Source organism: Rutidosis leptorrhynchoides, chromosome 2 (assembly GCF_046630445.1).
Source record: "Rutidosis leptorrhynchoides isolate AG116_Rl617_1_P2 chromosome 2, CSIRO_AGI_Rlap_v1, whole genome shotgun sequence".
Classification (NCBI taxonomy): domain Eukaryota; kingdom Viridiplantae; phylum Streptophyta; class Magnoliopsida; order Asterales; family Asteraceae; genus Rutidosis; species Rutidosis leptorrhynchoides.
This window is the reverse complement of record NC_092334.1, coordinates 691,393,363-691,421,027: the sequence shown is the minus strand read 5'-3', so window position 1 is coordinate 691,421,027 and position 27,665 is coordinate 691,393,363. Positions and strand designations below refer to the sequence as shown.

The following is a 27,665-nucleotide window of genomic DNA, read 5'->3' as shown; positions in this document are numbered from 1 at the left end:
AGAGTTATCAAAAGTATTTTTTTTTTTTTTATAAATAAAATTAAGGTTGGAAAACTGTAAATTAACAGTGTTGCAATTCAGACGCTGCTTCAAAATGAGCAAGAGCTGAGATTTGATTGAAACGGTGTAAAAGAAGTATGTTGGGTTTATATTTTATAATAACTTATTCTTCTTGAACCCGCCCCGTTACCTCCAATCTGATGGAGGCTTCCGTTGCTTAAAAATGATCCCGATGAACACCATGTGTCAGTTGCAAGATGTAGAGGACGGACTTTGTTCTCCAATACTTTTTATACATAAATATTATTTTAAATTAAAGGCTAATATTTCATATTAAACATAGATATATGTCTTTAATTTTACGTATTTATATCTGAAATAATTATGTTTGTAATTTATATAAAAAGTTTGACCCCGTTTTAACCGTTGCGACGCTCCAAGATCTTAACCGTCTCGACCCCGTTTTAACCGTTGCGACGCTCCAAGATCTCGACCGTCTCACATCTTTTACAACCTTGCTTTATACTCAACAGAGTGTGCTTAAGGTGATGAATGGTCAGAGCTGTGGTACTTGCACCTATTAAGGCGGTATTGATATGGGGCTATGGGCCCGCCCTTGTACGATCAAATACGACAACATACAACTATATTGAACAAAAAATGAAAATGTATGAAGCACTCGAGTGACCTGCAAGATGTTCGTGTTATTTGTGTACCAACCATGAGTGAAAGAGATACTCTGTAGTACAATACAATAAGTATTTGTAGGTGGGAACTAGGTACATAGAGAAAAATTTGTGCAAATCTATGAATTTGATTTATTGTTTCTTAAAGAAATGTATATCGCACACATCCTGAATAATTGTACCACCTACTGTACAAAATCGCACAAAATAAAAGACCTTTTCCGAAGAATTCACAAATATTTCAGATCAAAACGCGCCTTGACCAGTCTCGGCATAGAAATAAAGGGTAGCATTTACAATACACATTTACAAGATCATAAGAAAGGTGATGTCACGTGTCTAGGGTTTAATAAAGCTTGATTCTGGTCTGTATGTAGCTCCTACAAATTGGGCATAGCTCAAGGTCTGTGCCACATCCACAACATGTCTGAAAACACGTAATAGAACAACACAAAAATATTGGTTAAACTTGATTAAAACGTATATTTGTCAGCCAAAATGTGTAAAATGTACCTGATGACCACAGCCGAAGGCCATATCCTTTCGCTCAGTTATGCAAATGGGACAAAGCTACAAGGAACATATAAACAAAAATCATAAGTAGTCAATTTTGAAGTCCAAATGTTTTTATACATTTAAATGTTAAATTCAGTAAAGTGATACAGTACGTCACAATTATAATGTTCTTGCATTATACACACAATTTTTAAAGTTATATGTGTACTTTAACTTGGCATCTAACATAAGTTTACCAAAAAGTAAGTAACATGATAAAATTAATAGACTCTGACAACTTACATTGTTATCTGAGGTAAAATTCCTATTATAACTTGTGTTGGCTGATGTTTCCCGTTTCTCGGGAGATGGAATATTATGTTGGAAACTAGTCGATCGTGAAGGCCGCTTGGGTCCACCTACGGATGCAGAAGCATAACGTGGTGGGGGAAGAGGAACCCTATTTATAGCATTACCTTGACGAGCCCTGAATAATATTTTGATAAATACTTAAAAAAATTAAATATAAAATCTGCCTTCTATATATTTAGCAATTTTGTGTATAATTGAAAATACAAATACAAAATATAGAATAGAAGCCGTTTAAGAGGGATATGAATACTTACCCTAGTATGTTGAGCTCTAGTGTAGCCTTGTATTGTGATGGTATTTCCATTAACGCTGAAAGAGCAAACTCCGCTTCTTTTCGTGACGTATTCGTGTTCTTCGACATAATTTCGGTGAAATTTACAAACTAAAACAGACCAAAAAAGCTACTCAGAGATTGAAGATACCGTCAAATAACATTAAAGGTAGCAATATCGACTGAAGTGGGTTATGTTTTATCTTTAACAGGTTAATTTTAAAAATAGCTACAAATAAATTTATAAATAAATAAATAATTGCCAACGTGTATCTAAAATTTGTAAAACCTCCAGAGTCTATTTACAACACACAATATCCTAAACCATTTTGATGTTTTTTTAAAGATATAAAAGATACTTATTGTGACAATAATCTTCTTTAATTAAGTTAGTCCTTTAATTAAGTCAAGACTAACGCATGTATTAGATGTCAAAAAGCCAAAAGATGCAACAAAAACTATCTCTGAGTCAACCTGAAAGGGCCAGCCAATAATAAACAATGATATCTTGATTGATACCCAACCCGCCCATCTTGAAACCTGTAATGACTTTCATAGACATTAAACTTGCCTGGAAATTGTCAAAAGCTCGAGCAGGAATATTGTCGTCAAATTCCTTCATCATGTCCCATGGTCCATCTCCAACCCCAACTACCACTATTGACAACGGATATTCACTATAAAATACCAAAAGAAAACAAATTACTACCATGCAAAGAGTTTCATTATTAAAAAAAAAAAAAAAAAAAAAAAAAAAAAAAAAAAAAAAACAAAAAACAAAAAAACTAAACTTTACCTAGCTTTCACGATTGCCTCAACCGTTCGCCTTTCCTGTTGACTTAGTTGACCACGGTCAGTATCAACGCTTCTTGTGACCTGTGTGCAAAGGTGAATTTAGCGTACAAACAACATAGATGTAAATCAGATGTACAGGTGGCATTTCAACCCGTAGGTTGTTTCGGGTTGGACTTCATTGATAACAGATCAGATATGAAAAAGAAAAATAACAATCAAGGAAGCAGGTTGAAGGTCGTATAGAGTATACTTAATTAGTTAGAACTTCCTAAACCCTTTTATTTTAAATAATATATACAAAAAAAATAAAAAAAATAAAAAAGCAGATAATCGTTAATTATACATATTCTATATAATCATATATTACAATTACAATTTAAATATATGAAAATATGAATACAGAGTTACAAAAAAGGGACACATAAAGTTTTGGGAAGTCAACACAACCCGTATTACTTGATGATGACCCATTTTACCAGAACCTTTTTGACCCATTGCCCACCTTGCCTGCACACCCATTTCACTACCTCTAGCTGTAGTATTGAAACCAAATTTAAATTTTTTATTATTACCTGCCCGTCAGCAATTATCAACAAGACATGATACTGACCACCGCTTTGTTCGACAATGGTAATGGCCATTTCAATAACAGGGGCAAATGATGTAGGTCCTGATTGGGGCACAGAAAGATATAAAAAAACATTAGTTTCAAGAATTATACCTTTTGAACTAAAATCACTTATTGTTGTAAACCAATAATAGTTTGTGAATATAAGCAATTTTGACAACTTGTAAACAGTAAATGCAGAAACAAACTAAGACTTGGAGCTACATAATAAAGCCAGCCATTCATTTCTTGGTTACTAAAGTGTTCTATATGAACAATGGTTTGTTTCATAGGATGCAGTTCAACCTACTTAACTAGATATAGGTTGTTTTGGATTAAAAACTTAAAAATTTGGTTGAAATTTGTATAAATTGTATCTAAATACATAAACCTGTTACTTTTTTCAGGAAAAGGTAGATTTTCAAGAGGATAGTTCTTGGATTAATATTATTAATACAAAATAAAGTTCAAGAAAAAAGAACAGAAAAATGTTTGTGGGTCAACCCAGCCCAGCCTAATCCTTTTTGACCTATATACAAAAGTATCCATACCCTGACCCATTACCCAACCCGTGTGACCTACACCTCTAGTGTCTTTACAACTAAAGACCAAAGTCGTATAACTCTAAAAGTCACACACACTATCTATGACTTATGACATAAAAGCTTCAACGAAAATGATACACCGTAATTTCAACCTGCAAGCCGAAGTTGTGGAACTAATTCCCTGTACCGTCTCAAAATATCCTCAAATCCATCACAAAATTTATCATCTGAGTAAAAACTGAAGACTTCTTGATCATGAGTTAAAGCTGTCAAATTACAAAATCTCATAAGCTGTGAAAATTATAAACAAATCAAGAAAGTATAATTAATCCTATTAATTTTATACCATCTCCAAATCCATAACAGGGAACTAAATTATCCTCATCAAAACTAGCCAGTGTTCTTCCAATTATGGATATTGCTTCTTCATAAGGGTTCATCTCATTTCCAATGTGATGCAAGCTTCTTCGATTAAACGACCTTGCACCTAGTATTAAAAGAAGTAAAATAGTTATTAAATTGGACTCCGAAAATTGATATAAAGGTGGTATTAGAGGTGGATAAATGGCAGCTTGCGCGGGTTGGGTAACGAATTAAAGTAGGGTTCGTGCAAAAACATGGATTATATGTTAAACTGGTTATAGGTGTCAAAGTTAGACTCTGGGTAACTAATGACCCGTTTATCCAATTCGACCCATTTCCTTTTTAATTAGTACCCATTAGCGATAAATGACAACCCGAGCTGACCCATTCATAAGTAAATGGGTTGAAAATGCTGACTCTAATATATACATAAAAAGATCCAAGATTGAATTTAACCAGTCCACTCGTTGCTCTTTGTAAAATCTACACCAACAATCAAATTGGAAGACTCCAAACCAGCACGTGCTAGAGCTTCAGTAACCTGGAAACAGCAAAACGATGTGTTATACAGTTGATTACCAACAAAAAAATCAATCAATAATAAACAAGTTAGCAAATTGCTAAAATTATCATGCAGTGTTGAATAGGTAAACTAGCTTAAAGAACAAATGTTTTTTGCTGCCTACCCTCAAAAAGAATTGAGATAAAAACCTGGAGTTCTCCAAGGTTAAAGAAAAAGAAAATTACGTATAGTAACTGTTAAAAAAACAAAGATAATGGAAAAGTATATATTTTAAATGCCCAGGTAAGATAAATGATAAAACCCAAAATCATTATACACCGAAAAACAATGTCGATGATATTTTTAGAGTTCCTTAGACCTCGAAAGGCACTGCTTTTCTTCAACGTGACTAAATTGTTTAACCCAAAATATTTAAAATTAACCAAAGTTTAAGTTTAGTTGAACAATAGTAGTAGCAAGATGCGTGTTTTTGAACGAACCACGTTAGGTTGAGTTACAACAATTATTTGTCCATTTATCTTGCAATATATTGGTGATCAACTAAAATGTAGAAAAACTATGCTTTCACAGTAATAGTACAAATTTAAAATAATTATATTTAGAGGTTACGGAAATTCAAAAAAAAAAAAAAAAAAAAAACATTAAAGGTGAATTTCAACTACCCATTTGACCATTGTTTGCAACTTAATATTTCATTTGACCTATTTGAGATTGAATACAATCTAAATCAACCCATTCATTAGTAATCGCGCTGAAATTAAGACCTCAACCAAAAATATGGTACCCATTAGTACTTGTTAGGGCATTCATATGTATAGAGAATAACGTTACCTCCTGTAAGTTGTTGTAATCATCATCTATTCTCGAGTATTTTCTTTCAAGCTTCCTCTTAACTGCAGGAGGCTGATCAGGATAGCTTTGAAAAGGCGAAGGAGAAGCATATGGTTGGCTCAATGGTGGTTGAGAATACGGATACGGCGATTGCGGATATGGTGATTGCGAGTAACCCTGAGAACTTGACGTTGACCCATATGATGAATACCTACCTGAAACAGCCCTCTTTGAACTTTTTCCACCCATGAATTAAGGTTTCACTGTATCACATTATTAGTTGATGGGAGTAAGCATCCAACTGATATCAAAAGAAGTGAAATATATAAAATAATAACCGGTGTGTTTTGATATTAATTAAAGGTTTTAAATTCCGACAAACACAAAAGATCCATGTATACTATAACTTTGATAGCCTAACATCTATAAATCTTAGCATTCTTACTATGATCATCACCAAAATGTAATTTTCATTTTATGTAGAAAAACAAAGTAGGATGCAATAACTAATAAAAGAATTACAATGCATGCCCAAGAATCAGTTTGTTCATAAACCAGAAAAAAAAAGTTATAAAAGTATTAGTCAATGGGATCATTGCAATTATAATGTTTCTGCTTTATGAAGTAGATGAAACATCAGTTCACATAAGTTACCTATTTTACCTAAATTATATTATTATAAGTTAACTCATCACTGTAGCTGGTCATCTCTTTGTTTAGAAGCAACAAAAAAGTTCTCATATTATATCTCCACTTTTTTCCGTTCGTAGTGGAGATATAATATTATGCTCATGTGAAATAATATCATATTTACACTACGAACGAAAAAAAAAAATGAAAATATACTTCGTTTTACCTTTTAGGTAGTCATGGCTATTTGCATAATTTATGTAATCCTACAACCTTTTTCTATACACTATACACTATTATCACCATATCAAACTTCATAAACATTTTTAACTAGTAAAAGAATTAGATTTCATAATGACTTAATCACTACAAAATGAACTACATAACAATTTGTACAGGAAAAACATAATAGTATCTAATTTGACACATATTCATGTCAATAAAAAATTACCTCAAAAGTCAAAAGGTGTCCACAAATTAACTACATCACATAATTGATAATCATTAACAGTTAAACACCAAACTTATCAAAATCCATTCACACACAAACGTAAGCACATGCAAATACTGCATATACCAAAAGTCAACTTAAAAGTCAAGGTCTTCTCTCTACTGTTCAGATACATACATATATATTCATATACAACAAATTCATACACAAAATCAAACAATTCGTTTATAATCATCATTAATTAAACCTAATTTTAAAAATTCAGTGTTTAATATCGGTTACAAATCGAATATCCAATTGAATAAAACAATAACGCATGCAAATTATACAAACGAAATTGAATTGACGGCAGAAAAGAAGCAATTACCAAATTCAGTACAAATCAGATGAAATGATTGTTAATGTATTGGATAGAAAGAAATTAAAATTAATGTATATTGAAAAAATTGAGTTTACCTAAGCGATTGAAGTGGCGCTGTAAAGGGTTGGTAGTTGTTGGTTGAGGTAGAGTTTACACGTGGCAATAGATTTACATCAGTGTTGAGCACTTTCTAAGAAAATGAGAATGAGAATTGTCATCAATGTTTTTATTTTTTTTAGTTATTTAGAGTTTGATTTGATTGTTTCAAGTTTGCTTGTGATGTTAACGTGCGTTGTTTCGGTTTTCGCTATCTCTTCGTGAATTGTCAATGGTTGACATTGACCAAAGTCGTCTATAACCACTCATGTTTTAAAGTTTGTACTGTACAAGTAGATACTAGTTTAGCGAGTTTATTAAAAAGTAAAAAAGTAGAAATATTATCATTCAGTTTTTGGTTCTTCGGTTGCCGCGAGTTTAGTTCTTTCATTACATTTTTTTCGTCGTTGGATTTTTTGTAGGTTTGATGTTGTTGCCGGCGTTGTTGACTTCGGTAAATAGGTCTCGAGTGAGGTGTTCTCGGGTTGCCCGATGATTGGGTTGAGTTTGCGGTTTTCGCGGGGTGAAGATGCGCGGTTGGATACGGGGTCGGGTTTATATGTATGTTTGTAGGCTTAGGCTTGGTGGTTCTATGTTTATGTATTCTCAAAGTAATTCCAATGATCTCGCTCTGTTGTCAATGTAGTCGTTTATATTGTTTTAAACGAACACGGCGAATGCAATGTGTTATGTTCGTTTGTGACCAATTACTTTCACAACAGATCGTCACGATCTGCTTACTGTTGTACCACCGGATCTTCGGGTCTACTATATATATATACATATTATTATTTTCGCCAAAAAAATCACCTATGATGTTACGGGATCCGTGTGTAGAAGCCTGTATAAATAATGAGGCAAGTACGATTCTTTAGTACGTCCGAATTTTTTCATTTACTCTCGAGCTGTAATTAAAATGCTACTGTGCAGATATGATCATCGGATGCGTCGGGTAATCTTCTTTGACTCTGGGATATAGGTCGGTCCGTCACACATGGAGTTCCATGAGAAGATATTTGATTAGCATCCGACTTTTGGGATGGATTTGATGGGTATCTAAAGGCAACACATAGTTAAGATGTTGTCAGTCTATTTTTTTTTTTTTTTTTTTGGAAAAATGTGAATATCGATTTATGTTATTTTTTAACTCAATTATCATATATATTTTTTAGTCTTATTTGATGTCGTTTCATTTGCTTATTACAAATATTATCATTAGACAACATCTCACTTATTGTTCATCAGCATTATTCTAAAAGGACATTTACGTCATTTTAGAGTGTTCAATTATTGATAGGTGTGAAACCTCATTTTTATTTTTTTTTATTCCACCATTAATTACTTCATCACAAACTTTCATTAATTTAACCATCAGATTTAACACTATTTCAACATCTATAACTATAAATTCACCGACATTTATTGCAAGTTTTCAGTAATACCTTCAATAAATTTTAGCAAAAAAATTGTGTAACACATCATTAAGGTAGATTAGAGAATTTTGGTGGATCTATCAAAACTTGTATTAGAAATATCAACTCCCTTTAACATTAGTTCTACTGTTAGATTCGTAATGAATTCTTGAATATTAGTTTGCTTATTTCACAATTAGTCTCAACGAGGAGGAGGTTCAGTCATGCGTTTCCGCAGTGACACTCTTTTGTGATTAGGTTATATTTTAATTATCTTATGAGACGCCTACAAATCAAAGAGTAAAAATGGTTACTCACATGAATAGACAGCAATAGTGACTAAAAAGAATTAAATACCATAATAAGCACATAAAAGACTCATAAACATGTAAATGACACTTAAAATTTAAACCATAATGTAGCTTTAGTGTAACCTAAAATACATTTAATTAAAGGAAATTTGACAACCGTATAATATCTCTACAAAATCATATCCCCAACAATGATATTAACAATTTTGGTATAGAAATATATTGTAAATAATCATAGTAATACTTTTATTCATATGCTTAACAAAATATAATCACGAATATGCTCACAGTTTACAACAACTGAAGAAAACAAAGTGCATTTTCAACTTAATAACGCATAATGTTGCTGCAAGTAATAAGTGTATCATATTTGTTGACATATTAGTATTGTCTATTGTTTTAATAAGTACATAATATGTAAATTTGCTAATTGAACATATGTTTTAGATTTTCTAACTCGTCGTGTAGTCTAGTTGAAGGAAGCATAAAAAGTCAGTGGACCGAGCCTATTGAACCGTCTCCCACCTGGCAGACCAATCACGATAGAATGGACGAATTAACAACAATTTTCTCAAACTCCACGACACACTTGCCTTAATGGTGGTAATGATGCGCATAGTTGCACATCTATTTGCGCAATAACAGAATAGCGCGCATCGCCCAATATAATCGTGCAGGATCATATCCATACGCTGGCTAACGCGCCATCTAATCACGCTTTGATAATATACCCACAAACGTTGGTCACACAATCTAAATACGACGCCATGTTTAGGGCACGAATGAGGCCAGAAATGTACTATGGCGACATTAAAGAAGAAAGGACACCTGCTGCAGCACGATACGATTCCGACATCGCATGACGGCCAGAAAAGGATAACAGGATATAAAGGAGACATCACTAAGATAATGACAGTATTTTTACAGCTTTTTGGAATAAAAGGACAAAGGCAATGTAACGTGACACCAACATATCCTTTTGTCCCCTTACGTGGCACTAAGGGACAAAAACTCACGAGTATAAAATAGAAGTAACTTGAACAAGAAACACACAACAACTTTAGAATTGCATTCCGTTTCACCTACAAGAACACTCTCAATTATATCATATGCCAGCTAACCTGCGCAACCGGAACATCTCTCTCAAACACTCAGAGATTTCAGGTAGCGTTTAACTCCGGTTAACCCGACTGATGGTGGGTTACGTTTAACCACTTTTTCTGAGATCATCATCTCATATGAGGGTTATTCACGGTACTCCGGACCGGAGAGTTAAACAAAAAAAAAACCCTTAAACCCCTCTAATTTGTTGATCTTGCGTGAACCGAACCCCTTGAACCATTTTATGCTTGATTAGGTGGCATCCCAAAAATGCGGATTGATTAACAATGTAATATGTATACTGCACGATAAAAGCTGATTCAAGTTGGCTAAACTTTAAAGTAAATAAAGAGGAAAACAAAATGCTTTATGCAAACTTTTCATTCATCTCCCATCTATATGCATATATACATATTTAAACTAGAAACAAAAGTGCTAACTACAACTAACGAAAATAAGTGATGTTCAACTATCTGTATACATGGATAATTAAGGGTGTGTTTATTTATCGTTTAATTGAATAGTTCAGCGCTGATTGCTGAACCATTCAGCATTCAACGCGTTTGTTTATGAGCTCTGAATGACATATGCTGCTGAATGGTTCAACATTTAAAGCTGAACCATTCAGAGTTGAAACACTCTATTAACCATTAAGCATATAAATTTTATGTGATATCCTTCTCAAATAATATATAAAATACTCAACAATTATTGAATTTTTAATTCATATAACACGTTGATAAGGTAATTTTACCCAATTCATATCGTTCATTCAAAATGATTATCAAACAACATATTTTCATTCAGATTCATATACTTTGAATCATTCAGATTGTGAATCATTCAGCGCTAAATCATTCAGTTTTATCAAACGCAGCCTATGCTAGATTATGCAAGTAATTTGGGGTGATCGTGGGACCACTTACACTCTCGTGTAGTCATGTACAACTTTTCTATTCACAATTGCACTTAAAGTCTTCTTCACTTGGACCATAGATCGGTTCACATGGGCCGAAGGATTCCGGGCACAATAATTATCCAGGTATGAGCTAGTCTCATCTTTTGTCATATAGACAATCCTATGTAGTACACATAATGCTAAAAACGAACACATATTTTATAGCATTATCCTTCAAGAAAGAAAAGCTTTTTGTTGCAACTGTTCTAATTCCAAGTAATATTCGTTTAAATAATAAAAGGTGAAGACAAAAGACAGATTCGACGATTTGAAGACGCAAATGACCAAAACGCTAAAAAGTACAAAGTACAATCCAAGTGGTTCAATTTACTGATGAGAAACGTCTAAAAATTACAAGAGTACAAGCCGAGAAACGTAAAGTACAAGATATCCAAGCGTACGAAAAGGCGTTCGAAAATCCGAAACCGTGACATGAACCCACTGTCAACGCGCGACGCAACGGACCTAAAATTACAAATTAACTATGCACATAAATATAATATAATATATAATTAATTATGTAAATTATATATATATATATATATATATATATATATATATATATATTATATTTATATATTATATAAATAAACGTCGGCAAGCTAGGATCCAATTTATGTGTGAGCTGGAAATCGAAGCTCCGCACTCGCGGAGCACACCAGGGCCCAAATCCCACTATAAAAGGCGATGCAATTCGACGAAATATACACACCATCTTCAATCTCTTTTTTCAGTTTATATTTATATTTATATTTTAATTATAATTTTAATATTAAGTTAATAATAATAATAAGGTTATTGTAGCGAATGTTTTAAGGTTTGTAAGCCGAAACTCTGTCCGTGTAACACTACGCAATTAATACTCATTGTAAGTTATGTTCAACCTTTTTAAATTAATGTCTTGTAGCTAAGTTATTATTATGTTTATTTAAGCCGAAGTAATCGTGATGTTGGACTAAATATTAAGACTAGGTTATTGGGCTTTGGACCATAATTGGGGTTTGAACAAAAGACCGACACTTGTGGAAATTGAACTATGGGCTATTAATGGGCTTTATATTGATTAAATGATATCTCTTTGATTTAATATAGAGATTTATAATTTGACGTATTTATATATAACCACATACGCTTGACTGGGTATGGTGTGTGGGATATTTATAAATACTAATAATTATTCATTTAACCGGACACGGGGATGGATTAATAGTCACTGGACTCATTAAAACAGGGGTGGATTACATTCAAGGGTAATTGGTGTAATTGTTAACAAAGTATTAAAATCTTGGATTACACGCAGTCGATAACCTGGTGTATTCATTAAACAAAGTATTAAGACCTTGTTACAGTTTAAGTCCCCAATTAGTTGAAATATTTGACTTCGGGTATAAGGATAATTTGACGAATAATTTCGCACTTTATGATTATGACCGATGGACTATTATGGACAAAACCAGATGGACATATCGAATAATCCAGGACAAAGAACAATTAACCCATGGTAATAAATTAAAATCAACACGTCAAATATCATGATTACGGAAGTTTAAATAAGCATAATTCCTTTATTTTATATCTCATCGCACTTTTATTTATCATTTTATTTATCGTACTTTTATTTTATCGTACTTTTAATTATCGTACTTTTAAATTATAACATTTTTATTTCTCGACATTTACTTTATGCTTTAAATTAAGTTATATTTATATTTAATATTTTACATTAGATTTTAATTGTGATTTAAGTCTTAAAATCGACAAAACGGTCATTAAACGGTAAAAACCCCCTTTTATAATAATAATAATAATAATATTACTTATATATATATATTTATACAAATATAGTTTAAAATAAATATAGCGTTAAACTTAGCTGACTCCCTGTGGAACGAACCGGACTTACTAAAAACTACACTACTCTACAATTAGGTTGTAGTGACCCGAACTTTTCCATGTTTATATATATATTAAATGAAATTGTTATTTACATGATTAAGTATTTCCAACATGTTAAGCATTCAAACTTGTTAAGACTTGATTAATTGAAATAGGTTTCATATAGACAATTGACCACCCAAGTTGACCGGTGATTCACGAACGTTAAAACTTGTAAAAACTATACGATGACATATATATGGTTATATATATAGTTAACATGATTTTATTATAAGTATGTATCTCATTTGGTATTTTAACAATGAGTTATATACATAAAAATGAGACTATTAATTTAAGAAACTCGAAAACGATATATATAACGATTATCGTTATAACAACGTCTTACTAGGTACATATGAATCATATTAAGATATTGATATACTTGGTTAATTATGTTAAATGATAAGTAAATATATTATTAACTGTATTAACAATGAAATACATATGTAAAAATAAGACTACTAACTTAATGATTTCGAAACGAGACATATATGTAACGATTATCGTTGTAACGACATTTAACTGTATATATATCATACTAAGATATATTATATATCATAATATCATGATAATATAACAATTTAACATCTCATTTGTTATAATAAACAATGGGTTAACAACACTCAACAAGATCGTTAACCTAAAGGTTTCAAAACAACATTTACATGTAACGACTAACGATGACTTAACGACTCAGTTAAAATGTATATACATGTAGTGTTTTAATATGTATTCATACACTTTTGAAAGACTTCAAGACACTTATCAAAATACTTCTACTTAACAAAAATGCTTACAATTACATCCTCGTTCAGTTTCATCAACAATTCTACTCGTATGCACCCGTATTCGTACTCGTACAATACATAGCTTTTAGATGTATGTACTATTGGTATATACACTCCAATGATCAGCTCTTAGCAGCCCATGTGAGTCACCTAACACACGTGGGAACTATCATTTGGCAACTAGCATGAAATATCTCATAAAATTACAAAAAATATGAGTAATCATTCATGACTTATTTACATGAAAACAAAATTACATATCCTTTATATCTAATCCATACACGAACGACCAAAAACACCTACAAACACTTTCATTCTTCAATTTTCTTCATCTAATTGATCTCTCTCAAGTTCTATCTTCAAGTTCTAAGTGTTCTTCATAAATTCCAAAAGTTCTAGTTTCATAAAATCAAGAATACTTCCAAGATTGCAAGTTTACTTCCAAGTTTTCTAAATCCATTCCAAGTAATCATCTAAGATCAATAAATCTTTGTTACTTACAGTAGGTTATATTTCTAATACAAGGTAATAATCATATTCAAACTTTAATTCAATTTCTATAACTATAACAATCTTATTTCGAGTGGAAATCTTACTTGAAATTGTTTTCGTGTCATGATTCTGCTTCAAGAACTTTTAAGCCATCCAAGGATCCTTTGAAGCTAGATCTATTTTTCTCATTTCCAGTAGGTTTATCCAAGGAACTTGAGGTAGTAATGATGTTCATAACATCATTCGATTCATACATATAAAGCTATCTTATTCGAAGGTTTAAACTTGTAATCACTAGAACATAGTTTAGTTAATTCTAAACTTGTTCGCAAATAAAAGTTAATCCTTCTAACTTGACTTTTAAAATCAAATAAACACATGTTCTATATCTATATGATATGCTAACTTAATGATTTAAAACCTGGAAACACGAAAAACACCGTAAAACCGGATTTAAGCCGTCGTAGTAACACCGCGGGCTGTTTTGGGTTAGTTAATTAAAAACTATGACAAACTTTGATTTAAAAATTGTTATTCTGGGAAAATGATTTTTATTATGAACATGAAACTATATCCAAAAATTATGATTAAACTCAAAGTGGAAGTATGTTTTTTAAAATGGTCATCTAGACGTCGTTCTTTCGACTGAAATGACTACCTTTACAAAAAAGACTTGTAACTTATTTTTCTGATTATAAACCTATACTTTTTCTGTTTAGATTCATAAAATAGAGTTCAATATGAAACCATTGCAATTTGATTCACTCAAAACGGATTTAAAATGAAGAAGTTATGGGTAAAACAAGATTGGATAATTTTTCTCATTTTAGCTACGTGAAAATTGGTAACAAATCTATTCCTACCTTAACTTAATCAACTTGTATTGTATATTATGTAATCTTGAGATACCATAGACACGTATACAATGTTTCGACCTATCATGTCGACACATCTATATATATTTCGGAACAACCATAGACACTCTATATGTGAATGTTGGAGTTAGCTATACAGGGTTGAGGTTGATTCCAAAATATATATAGTTTGAGTTGTGATCAATACTGAGATACGTATACACTGGGTCATGAATTGATTCAAGATAATATTTATCGATTTATTTCTGTACATCTAACTGTGGACAACTAGTTGTAGGTTACTAACGAGGACAGCTGACTTAATAAACTTAAAACATCAAAATATATTAAAAGTGTTGTAAATATATTTTGAACATACTTTGATATATATGTATATATTGTTATAGGTTCGTGAATCAACCAGTGGCCAAGTCTTACTTCCCGACGAAGTAAAAATCTGTGAAAGTGAGTTATAGTCTCACTTTTAAAATCTAATATTTTTGGGATGAGAATACATGCAGGTTTTATAAATGATTTACAAAATAGACACAAGTACGTGAAACTACATTCTATGGTTGAATTATCGAAATCGAATATGCCCCTTTTTATTAAGTCTGGTAATCTAAGAATTAGGGAACAGACACCCTAATTGACGCGAATCCTAAAGATAGATCTATTGGGCCCAACAAGCCCCATCCAAAGTACCGGATGCTTTAGTACTTCAAAATTTATATCATATCCGAAGGGTGTCCTGGAATGATGGGGATATTCTTATATATGCATATTGTTAATGTCGGTTACCAGGTGTTCACCATATGAATGATTTTTATCTCTATGTATGGGATGTGTATTGAAATATGAAATCTTGTGGTCTATTGTTACGATTTGATATATATAGGTTAAACCTATAACTCACCAATATTTTTGTTGACGTTTAAAGCATGTTTATTCTCAGGTGAATACTAAGAGCTTCCGCTGTTGCATACTAAAATAAGGACACGATTTGGAGTCCATGTTTGTGCGATATTGTGTAAAAACTGCATTCAAGAAACTGATTTCGATGTAACATATTTGTATTGTAAACCATTATGTAATGGTCGTGTGTAAACAGGATATTTTAGATTATCATTATTTGATAATCTACGTAAAGCTTTTTAAACCTTTATTTATGAAATAAAGGTTATGGTTTGTTTTAAAAATGAATGCAGTCTTTGAAAAACGTCTCATATAGAGGTCAAAATCTCGCAACGAAATCAATTAATATGGAACGTTTTTAATCATTAAGAACGGGACATTTCAGTTGGTATCCGAGCGTTGGTCTTAGAGAACCAGAAAATTTGCATTAGTGTGTCTTATCGAGTTTGTTAGGATGCATTAGTGAGTCTGGACTTCGACCGTGTTTTCTTTAAAAATGATTGCTTAACATTTTTGTTGGAAACTATATATTATTAACATGTATATATTATGTGATATATTAATCTCTTAACATGTTTGATATTGTGTGATAGATGTCTACCTCTAGCACAAGTCCCATTGACTCACCTAATAATAACGAAGAGTCGAATATATATTGGACTGATTCATAAGTTCCCGAAGAAGAACCGGAAGAAGAATCAGAACCGGAAGAAGAATCAGAACCGGAAGAGGAGGAACTGGAGGAGGAAATAGAACCGGTGGGGGAAATAATAAACGGTTAAGTAAAAGAAAATCCTCAACCAACCGACTAAGGTTAATTATGGTCAATGGAGTTTCCGCCAAGGAAGCAAAATATTGGGAGGATTACCAATTCTCCGATGAATCGGATTCCGACGAGAATTCCGATGATGTTATAGAAATTACCCCAACTGAATTTAAAAAGGCAAAAGAAAATAATAAGGGAAAGGGCATAAAAATAGAGAAATCTAATTCCAACCCCGATGAACTTTATATGTATCGTCAACCCCCGAAGCCCTTAAGTTGTAACAATGACCCGGGAACCTCTAAACCACCAGGTTTTTCTAAACCGTTGTGGAAAACGACAGCTCGTATTAGGGGAACATCATATATCCCTAGAAACTTGGCAAAACGAACCAAAATCGAAGAAGAAGAAACGAGCGAGTCGGAATAAGATAGTTGTATTCGTGTGGTGTAATATATGTAATATAGTGTGCTTATGCTTTATGATATATGTAAAAATTGCTTGTATTAATAAGTATTTTTTTTTTATTATGAATCTAACTCTTGTCTATTTTACAGTATAAAAACACAAAATGGATAGACAACCCAATATTTTAAGAGACCTACCCGGAGACATGATTGATGAAATCTTGTCTAGAGTCGGTCAGAATTCCTCGGCACAACTATTTAAGGCGAGATCAGTTTGTAAGAGATTTGAAGAACTTTCCAAGAATGTCTTGGTTTATAAGAGACTTTCGTTTGAAAGATGGGGGATATCACATTGGGAAACCCATAAGTTACGATGTGTTTACTTTGACGCATATATTGCGGGGAACCCAAATGCTATTTTACGCAACGGGTTAAGAAATTATTTTGACTCAATGTATCCGAATATAGGACTTCATGATTTAGAAAAAGTGGCTAACATTCAACATAAAGAAGCATGCTATGCTTACGGGTTAGTAATGTTCGCTTCTCACCAAAGTGAGAAAAAGAACATCGGGCTACAACTATTAAACAAAACGTTCCCACAAGTGACGGAGTCGGTAATTGGGGTAAGAAATGAGGTTTTTAGGTTATTACGAGACTGTTGGTCATTACGTAACCCTCGTCCCTTTGACGACGTTACAACACGCTGTCTTATCAATGGCCATAACGGTTATGTTCCACAAGACCAAGGATGGGAAGTAGTCCTAGTAAACCAGAATGCATGACTTGTTTCTGGACGTATGAATTACGTGTCTTTATTGCCTTTACTGAATGACTTGTGTACTAGCTAGAATTATCTTCACAACTATCTTGTATCAAAGTTATTGTGTGCTATATTTCATGCTTTATGTAAAATAAGCGGTATTGTAAGTTTGTAAAATATTGTATAAAAGTTTGAACGTGAAATATTATTATAATCAGTTTTTCATATAGAATTGTAGTAGTTGAATTGTATATTAGCTACTAAGTATGAACTTAACGGGTAGGTACTACCCGAATTTAAACTTATAAAACGCTAATATGAAGAAAAAGCTTTTATAAATAAGTTCATATTATGCTATGAAATACTATTAACTACTCTTAATATTCTGTATGATTAACTTGTTCCATTTGACTATTTTGAAGGAAATGGCACCGACTACTCGACACACCGTGAATATGAATGAAGAGGAATTCCGTACTTTTCTAGCTTCAAACATAGCCGCAGTACAGGCTGCGCTACATACCAACAATAACCTTGGATCTAGCAGTACAGGAAATCGTGTAGGATGCACCTACAAAGAATTCACTGCCTGCAAACCTTTGGAATTTGATGGAACCGAAGGACCGATCGGATTGAAACGGTGGACCGAGAAGGTCGAATCGGTGTTTGCCATAAGTAAGTGTACTGAAGAGGACAAAGTGAAGTACGCTACGCATACCTTCACAGGTTCTGCGTTAACATGGTGGAATACCTATCTAGAGCAAGTGGGACAATATGATGCTTACGCACTACCGTGGTCAGCATTCAAGCACTTGATGAACGAGAAGTACCGTCCCAGAACCGAGGTCAATAAGCTCAAGACAGAACTTAGAGGGTTACGAACCCAAGGATTTGATATTACCACGTACGAAAGACGATTCACAAAATTGTGCCTATTCTGTCCGGGAGCGTTCGAAGATGAGGAAGAGAAGATCGACGCGTTTGTGAAAGGATTACCGGAAAGAATCCAAGAAGATATAAGTTCACATGAGCCCGCCTCCATACAACAGGCATGTAGAATGGCTCACAAACTAGTGAACCAGATTGAAGAAAGAATTAAAGAACAGACTGCTGAAGAGGCCAATGTGAAGCAAGTCAAAAGAAAGTGGGAGGAAAACGGTGATAAGAATCACCAATACAACAACAACAGCAATTACAACAATAATCGCAACAACTATCCCAACAATCGCAACATCAATCGCAACTACAACAAACGGCCCAACAACAACAACAACAACAACAACAACAACAACAGCAACAGCAGCTACAACAATAATAACCGCAACAACAACAACAACAATCAGAAGCAGCTATGCCAAAGGTGTGAAAAGTATCACTCGGGATTCTGCACCAAATTTTGCAACAAGTGTAAAAGAAATGGTCATAGCGCGGCGAAGTGTGAGGTCTACGGACCAGGGGTTAACAGAACGAAAAGAACAAATGGTGTCGGAACGAGTAATGGCGGAGCAAGTAGTGTCGGAGCAAGTTATGCCAATGTAGTTTGTTATAAATGTGGAAAACCGGGCCACATTATTAGAAATTGCCCAAACCAGGAGAACACGAATGGACAAGGCCGCGGAAGAGTTTTCAATATTAATGCGGCAGAGGCCTGAAGGGAATGATGATTTTGTGATTTATTGTGACGCATCAAAGCAAGGTCTCGGTTGTGTATTAATGCAACGGACGAAGGTGATTGCTTATGCGTCTAGACAATTGAAGATTCACGAGCAAAATTATACGACGCATGATTTGGAATTAGGCGCGGTTGTTTTTGCATTAAAGACTTGGAGGCACTACTTATATGGGGTCAAAAGTATTATATATACCGACCACAAAAGTCTTCAACACATATTTAATCAGAAACAACTGAATATGAGGCAGCGTAGGTGGATTGAATTGTTGAATGATTACGACTTTGAGATTCGTTACCACTCGGGGAAGGCAAATGTGGTAGCCGACACCTTGAGCAGAAAGGACAGAGAACCCATTCGAGTAAAATCTATGAATATAATGATTCACACTAACCTTACTACTCAAATAAAGGAGGCGCAACAAGGAGTTTTAAAAGAGGGAAATTTAAAGGATGAAATACCCAAAGGATCGGAGAAGCATCTTAATATTCGGGAAGACGGAACCCGGTATAGGACTGAAAGGATTTGGGTACCAAAATTTGGAGATATGAGAGAAATGGTACTTAGAGAAGCTCATAAAACCAGATACTCAATACATCCTGGAATGGGGAAGATGTACAAGGATCTCAAGAAATATTTTTGGTGGCCGGGTATGAAAGCCGATGTTGCTAAATACGTAGGAGAATGTTTGACGTGTTCTAAGGTCAAAGCTGAGCATCAGAAATCATCAGGTCTACTTCAACAACCCGAAATCCCGGAATGGAAATGGGAAAACATTACCATGGATTTCATCACTAAATTGCCAAGGACTGCAAGTGGTTTTAATACTATTTGGGTAATAGTTGATCGTCTCACCAAATCAGCACACTTCCTGCCAATAAGAGAAGATGACAAGATGGAGAAGTTAGCACGACTGTATTTGAAGGAAGTCGTCTCCAGACATGGAATACCAATCTCTATTATCTCTGATAGGGATGGCAGATTTATTTCAAGATTCTGGCAGACATTACAGCAAGCATTGGGAACTCGTCTAGACATGAGTACTGCCTATCATCCACAAACTGATGGGCAGAGCAAAAGGACGATACAAACGCTTGAAGACATGCTACGAGCTTGTGTTATTGATTTCGGAAACAGTTGGGATCGACATCTACCGTTAGCAGAATTTTCCTACAACAACAGCTACCATTCAAGTATTGAGATGGCGCCGTTTGAAGCACTTTATGGTAGAAAGTGCAGGTCTCCGATTTGTTGGAGTGAAGTGGGGGATAGACAGATTACGGGTCCGGAGATAATACAAGAAACTACTGAGAAGATCATCCAAATTAAACAACGGTTGAAAACCGCCCAAAGTCAACAAAAGAGCTACGCCGACATTAAAAGAAAAGATATAGAATTTGAAATTGGAGAGATGGTCATGCTTAAGGTTGCACCATGGAAAGGTGTTGTTCGATTTGGTAAACGAGGAAATTAAATCCAAGGTATATTGGACCATTCAAGATTATTGATCGTGTCGGACCAGTAGCTTACCGACTTGAGTTACCTCAAAACTCGCAGCTGTACATAACACTTTTCACGTCTCGAATTTGAAGAAATGTTTTGCTAAAGAAGATCTCACTATTCCGTTAGATGAAATCCAAATCAACGAAAAACTTTAATTTATCGAAGAACCCGTCGAAATAATGGATCGTGAGGTTAAAAGACTTAAGCAAAACAAGATACCAATTGTTAAGGTTCGATGGAATGCTCGTAGAGGACCCGAGTTCACCTGGGAATGAGGAGATCAGATGAAGAAGAACTACCCGCATTTATTTCCAGAAGATACGTCAACACCTCCAACTGCTTAAAATTTCGGGACGAAATTTATTTAACGGGTAGGTACTGTAGTGACCCGAACTTTTCCATGTTTGTATATATATTAAATGAAATTTTTATTTACATGATTAAGTGTTTCCAACATGTTAAGCAATCAAACTTGTTAAGACTTGATTAATTGAAATAGGTTTCATATAGACAATTGACCACCCAAGTTGACCGGTGATTCACGAACGTTAAAACTTGTAAAAACTATACGATGACATATATATGGTTATATATATAGTTAACATGATTTTATTATAAGTATGTATCTCATTTGGTATTTTAACAATGAGTTATATACATAAAAATGAGACTATTAATTTAAGAAACTCGAAAACGATATATATAACGATTATCGTTATAACAACGTCTTACTAGGTACATATGAATCATATTAAGATATTGATACACTTGTTTAATTATGTTAAATGATAAGTAAATATATTATTAAGTGTATTAACAATGAAATACATATGTAAAAATAAGACTACTAACTTAATGATTTCGAAACGAGACATATATGTAACGATTATCGTTGTAACGACATTTAATTGTATATATATCATACTAAGATATATTATATATCATAATATCATGATAATATAACAATTTAACATCTCATTTGTTATAATAAACAATGGGTTAACAACACTCAACAAGATCGTTAACCTAAAGGTTTCAAAACAACATTTACATGTAACGACTAACGATGACTTAACGACTCAGTTAAAATGTATATACATGTAGTGTTTTAATATGTATTCATACACTTTTGAAAGACTTCAAGACACTTATCAAAATACTTCTACTTAACAAAAATGCTTACAATTACATCCTCGTTCAGTTTCATCAACAATTCTACTCGTATGCACCCGTATTCGTACTCGTACAATACACAGATTTTCGATGTAAAAACTATGGGTATATACACTCCAATGATTAGCTCTTAGCAGCCCATGTGAGTCACCTAACACACATGGGAACCATCATTTGGCAACTAGCATGAAATATCTCATAAAATTACAAAAAATATGAGTAATCATTCATGACTTATTTACATGAAAACAAAATTACATATCCTTTATATCTAATCCATACACCAACGAACAAAAACACCTACAAACACTTTCATTCTTCAATTTTCTTCATCTAATTGATCTCTCTTAAGTTCTATCTTCAAGTTCTAAGTGTTCTTCATAAATTCCAAAAGTTCTAGTTTCATAAAATCAAGAATACTTCCAAGATTGCAAGTTTACTTCCAAGTTTTCTAAATCCATTCCAAGTAATCATCCAAGATCAAGAAACCTTTGTTACTTACCGTAGGTTATCTTTCTAATATAATGTAATAATCATATTCAAACTTTAATTCAATTTCTATAACTATAACAATCTTATTTCGAGTGGAAATCTTACTTGAAATTGTTTTCGTATCATGATTCTGCTTCAAGAAATTTCAAGCCATCCAAGGATCCTTTGAAGCTAGATCTATTTTTTTCATTTCCAGTAGGTTTATCTAAGGAACTTGAGGTAGTAATGATGTTCATAACATCATTCGATTCATACATATAAAGCTATCTTATTCAAAGGTTTAAACTTGTAATCACTAGAACATAGTTTAGTTAATTCTAAACTTGTTCGCAAATAAAAGTTAATCCTTCTAACTTGACTTTTAAAATCAACTAAACACATGTTCTATATCTATATGATATGCTAACTTAATGATTTAAAACCTGGAAACACGAAAAACACCGTAAAACCGGATTTACGCCGTCGTAGTAACACCGCGGGCTGTTTTGGGTTAGTTAATTAAAAACTATGATAAACTTTGATTTAAAAGTTGTTATTCTGGGAAAATGATTTTTATTATGAACATGAAACTATATCCAAAAATTATGATTAAATTCAAAGTGGAAGTATGTTTTCTAAAATGGTCATCTAGACGTCGTTCTTTCGACTGAAATGACTACCTTTACAAAAACGACTTGTAACTTATTTTTCCGATTATAAACCTATACTTTTTCTATTTAGATTCATAAAATATAGTTCAATATGAAACCATAGCAATTTGATTCACTCAAAACGGATTTAAAATGAAGAAGTTATGGGTAAAACAAGATTGGATAATTTTTCTCATTTTAGCTACGTGAAAATTGGTAACAAATCTATTCCTACCTTAACTTAATCAACTTGTATTGTATATTATGTAATCTTGAGATACAATAGACACGTATATAATGTTTCGACCTATCATGTCGACACATCTATATATATTTCGAAACAACCCTAGACACTCTATATGTGAATGTTGTAGTTAGCTATACAGGGTTGAGGTTGATTCCAAAATATATATAGTTTGAGTTGTGATCAATACTGAGATACGTATACACTGGGTCGTGGATTGATTCAAGATAATATTTATCGATTTATTTCTGTACATCTAACTGTGGACAACTAGTTGTAGGTTACTAACGAGGACAGCTGACTTAATAAACTTAAAACATCAAAATATATTAAAAGTGTTGTAAATATATTTTGAACATACTTTGATATATATGTATATATTGTTATAGGTTCGTGAATCAACCAGTGGCCAAGTCTTACTTCCTGACGAAGTAAAAATCTGTGAAAGTGAGTTATAGTCCCACTTTTAAAATCTAATATTTTTGGGATGAGAATACATGCAGGTTTTATAAATGATTTACAAAATAGACACAAGTACGTGAAACTACATTCTATGGTTGAATTATCGAAATCGAATATGCCCCTTTTTATTAAGTCTGGTAATCTAAGAATTAGGGAACAGACACCCTAATTGACGCTAATCCTAAAGATAGATCTATTGGGCCCAACAAGCCCCATCCAAAGTACCGGATGCTTTAGTACTTCGAAATTTATATCATATCCGAAGGGTGTCCTGGAATGATGGGCATATTCTTATATATGCATCTTGTTAATGTCGGTTACCAGGTGTTCACCATATGAATGATTTTTATCTCTATGTATGTGATGTGTATTGAAATATGAAATCTTGTGGTCTATTATTACGATTTGATATATATAGGTTAAACCTATAACTCACCAACATTTTTGTTGACGTTTAAAGCATGTTTATTCTCAGGTGAATACTAAGAGCTTCCGCTGTTGCATACTAAAATAAGGACAAGATTTGGAGTCCATATTTGTACGATATTGTGTAAAAACTGCATTCAAGAAACTGATTTCGATGTAACATATTTGTATTGTAAACCATTATGTAATGGTCGTGTGTAAACAGGATATTTTAGATTATCATTATTTGATAATCTACGTAAAGCTTTTTAAACCTTTATTTATGAAATAAAGGTTATGGTTTGTTTTAAAAATGAATGCAGTCTTTGAAAAACGTCTCATATAGAGGTCAAAACCTCGCAACGAAATCAATTAATATGGAACGTTTTTAATCATTAAGAACGGGACATTTCATAGGTACACTGCCTATAAGTGTTGTAGCAAGGTTTAGGTATATCCATTCAATAAATAAATAAATTGTGTAAAATTGTATCGTATTTAATAATATTTCGTAATAAAAATTAATAGTATTACGTACCCCTTCGCTTTAACATCAAGTATTTTTGGCGCCGCTGTCGGGAAAACGCTATAAAAAAGAGATTTTTATTAAGTTTTAATCCATTTTTGTAAAAATATATTTTTTTATATATAAGTTTTAAATATATTAAATAGAAATATATATATATATATATATATATATATATATATATATATATATATATATATATATATATATATATATATATATAAGTTATATTTTTAATATTTAGTTTATAAATTTATTTCTAATTTAAGTTTTTAAAATATAAGTTTTATTTTCTATAAATTAAAAAAAAAATCTGAAACTGCCCGAACCAGTTTGAACCTTCAATCATCTGAGACTGCATACCTCCGCAGTCGCGGAGCACTTTGGGCAGGAAAAATCCGCAGTCGCGGAGCCGTCTGACAAGCTGAACCCAGTACAGCATTAATTACGTAATTAGGGTTTAATTTTATTATTATTATTATTATTATTAACCTAATTAGGTATTTATTTATTTAATTAGTATTTAGTTTTAGTTTTAGCTTTATTTAGTTATATTAAGTTTATTAATTATTATTATTAAATATATAAAATTAATACTTTTATAAACTAATATAAAAATAATATTTTTATAAAAATAAGTAATTTTATCATTTTTGTCCCTTTTTATAAATTGTATATTTTTAAATATTTGTACATTTTTCGTTCGTAATAAGTTTTAAATTTAGTTTTTGCCGTAGTATTTTATACTTCTAGACTGTTAAGCTTTGCTGTAAAATCCCTTAAGTGCTTTTTCTTTAGAATTAAGATTTAGGCGCTTTAGAATTTTGCAACGCAGTTTTAGATTTTAGTACCTTTTAAGTAGTTGCCGTTTTTCGTTTAGAATTCCTTTTAAGCTTTAATACCTTTAGACGCAAGTTTTAATTTTTAGTTTTTAGGCTTTTAATTTTCAACGCTTTACTTTCTTATTTTTCGACTTTTTATTTTTCGACGTTTGTTTTTCGACCCCTTATTTTTTGACGCTCTTTTTCTTTCTCATTTCTACGCTCTAGTTTTTAGGACATCGAATTTTTTTATCTTCTTTAAACTTCGACGAAAAATTATTTTAAGCGGTTAAATTGATAGACATCCAAAATTTTCTGGTTCGTAGTAATAGTTGGATTTGTTAGTGGCGAGTTGCGGGCTTCCGATTTAAAGGGTCCTGGGTACCTGCTGCATCTATTGGCTATTCAAAATATGGGCAAAATCAGAAAAGTATATTAATTTGATAACTTATATAATTTTTATCTTTATAACTAATAGGATATTCAGTGAATGCACCGAGCAAAACGTTCACCACCTTTCATACGTTCACCACCTGTAACTCGATCAAGACATCTAGCCAATATTGTCGCCGTTGATTTTTCTTTAGAATTATCATCTAGTCGACCAAGTACTCCAATTCAAATTTACGATAATCCATTTTTTAAACCCGACCTCACAATTGAGAACCCGAAGGATATTCAAGGACAATTCAGAGATCCTGAACCACTAATCATTCCTCCGGAACCACCAATCATACAACCAGAGATTGTCGAGGAAGAAACCATTAAATCAGAATCCTCTAGTGATTCAGATTCAACAATTTCAATCATGGAAAATCAGGAACCTCTAAGTATGGAAGATCGAATGAGAGCTACACGCACTGGCCAAGGTCATGCAATTACTCAACCAGACATTAATGCGCCAGATTATGAAATCAAAGGACAAATCCTACACATGGTAACTAATCAATGCCAATTTAGTGGTACGCCAAAGGAAGATCCAAACGAACATCTTCGAACCTTTAATAGGATCTCTACTCTATTTAAAATCAGAGAAGTTGAGGATGAACATATCTATCTCATGTTATTTTCCTGGACTTTAAAGGGAGAAGCCAAAGATTGGTTAGAATCTTTACCTGAAGGGGCGATTGACACATGGGATGTTTTAGTTGAGAAATATCTTAAAAGATTCTTTCCGGCATCTAAAGCCGTGAGACTTCAAGGAGAAATTGTTACGTTCACACAAAAGTCAAATGAAACTCTATATGAGGCGTGGACAAGATTCGGAAAGTTGTTGAGAGGATGTCCTCAACATGGTTTAGACACTTATCAAATAGTATAAATATTCTACCAAGGATGCGACATTACTACACGAAAAGACATCGACATAGCAACTGGTGGTTCCATTATGAAGAAAACCGCAACTGAAGCTTACAAAATTATTGATAACACAGCCTCCCACTCACATGAGTGGCACCAAGAAAAAGATATCTTTCGTTCATCTAAAGTGGCAAGAGCCGATTCTAGCCATGACTTTGATTCCATTTCCGCAAAGCTAGATGATTTCGAGAGACGAATGAAAAAGATGACTAAAGATATTCACGCAAAACGAATTAGTTGTGAGCAGTGTGGAGGACCACATTTGACAAAAGATTGTCTCAGTATTGAACCAACAATGGAACAAAGAGAGAATGTTTCATACATGAATCAAAGGCCTGGAAATAATTATCAGAATAATTATCAACCGCCAAGACCAAACTACAATCAAAATCAGAATTATAACCGCAATGTTCCATACAACAACTAACAAGGTCCTAGCAATCAACAAGTATCTAATAATACTTACAACCAGCAAAGACCTATTTTTCTAAATAAACCACCACACACCGATGATAAAAAGCCAAATTTAGAAGATATGATGTCAAAGCTAGTTGAATCTCAAACGCAGTTTTTCACATCTCAGAAACAAACTAATGAACAAAATGCTCAAGCATTTAGAAATCAACAAGCTTCTATCCAAAATCCGAAACAAG

The 27,665-nt window shown here is 32.9% G+C and overlaps 1 protein-coding gene across 1 annotated transcript; it reads right to left on the bottom strand.

The window, feature by feature from the left end:
* Nucleotides 1–803: 803 nt before the first annotated feature.
* Nucleotides 804–5,805, bottom strand: LOC139894060 (E3 ubiquitin-protein ligase RGLG2-like). Its single transcript, XM_071877255.1, has 11 exons — nt 5,489–5,805; nt 4,591–4,675; nt 4,118–4,258; nt 3,924–4,037; nt 3,192–3,289; nt 2,621–2,700; nt 2,396–2,501; nt 1,808–1,935; nt 1,485–1,668; nt 1,200–1,256; nt 804–1,113 (listed from the first exon to the last, which is right to left on the bottom strand). Exons 1-11 carry the CDS (start codon nt 5,735–5,737, stop codon nt 1,033–1,035), a joined length of 1,323 nt encoding a protein of 440 aa, XP_071733356.1. The 5' UTR covers nt 5,738–5,805; the 3' UTR covers nt 804–1,032.
* Nucleotides 5,806–27,665: the final 21,860 nt, after the last annotated feature.

Excerpts from the sequence above, each read along its gene's own strand:
- LOC139894060 (XM_071877255.1), bottom strand. The coding sequence starts at position 5,737 with ATGGGTGGAAAAAGTTCAAAGAGGGCTGTTTCAGGTAGGTATTCATCA. Across the intron at positions 4,676-5,488 it reads ATTACAACAACTTACAGGAG|GTTACTGAAGCTCTAGCACG; the intron begins GTAACGTTATTC and ends TGCTGTTTCCAG. Across the intron at positions 2,701-3,191 it reads TGATAATTGCTGACGGGCAG|GTCACAAGAAGCGTTGATAC; the intron begins GTAATAATAAAA and ends CTTTGCACACAG.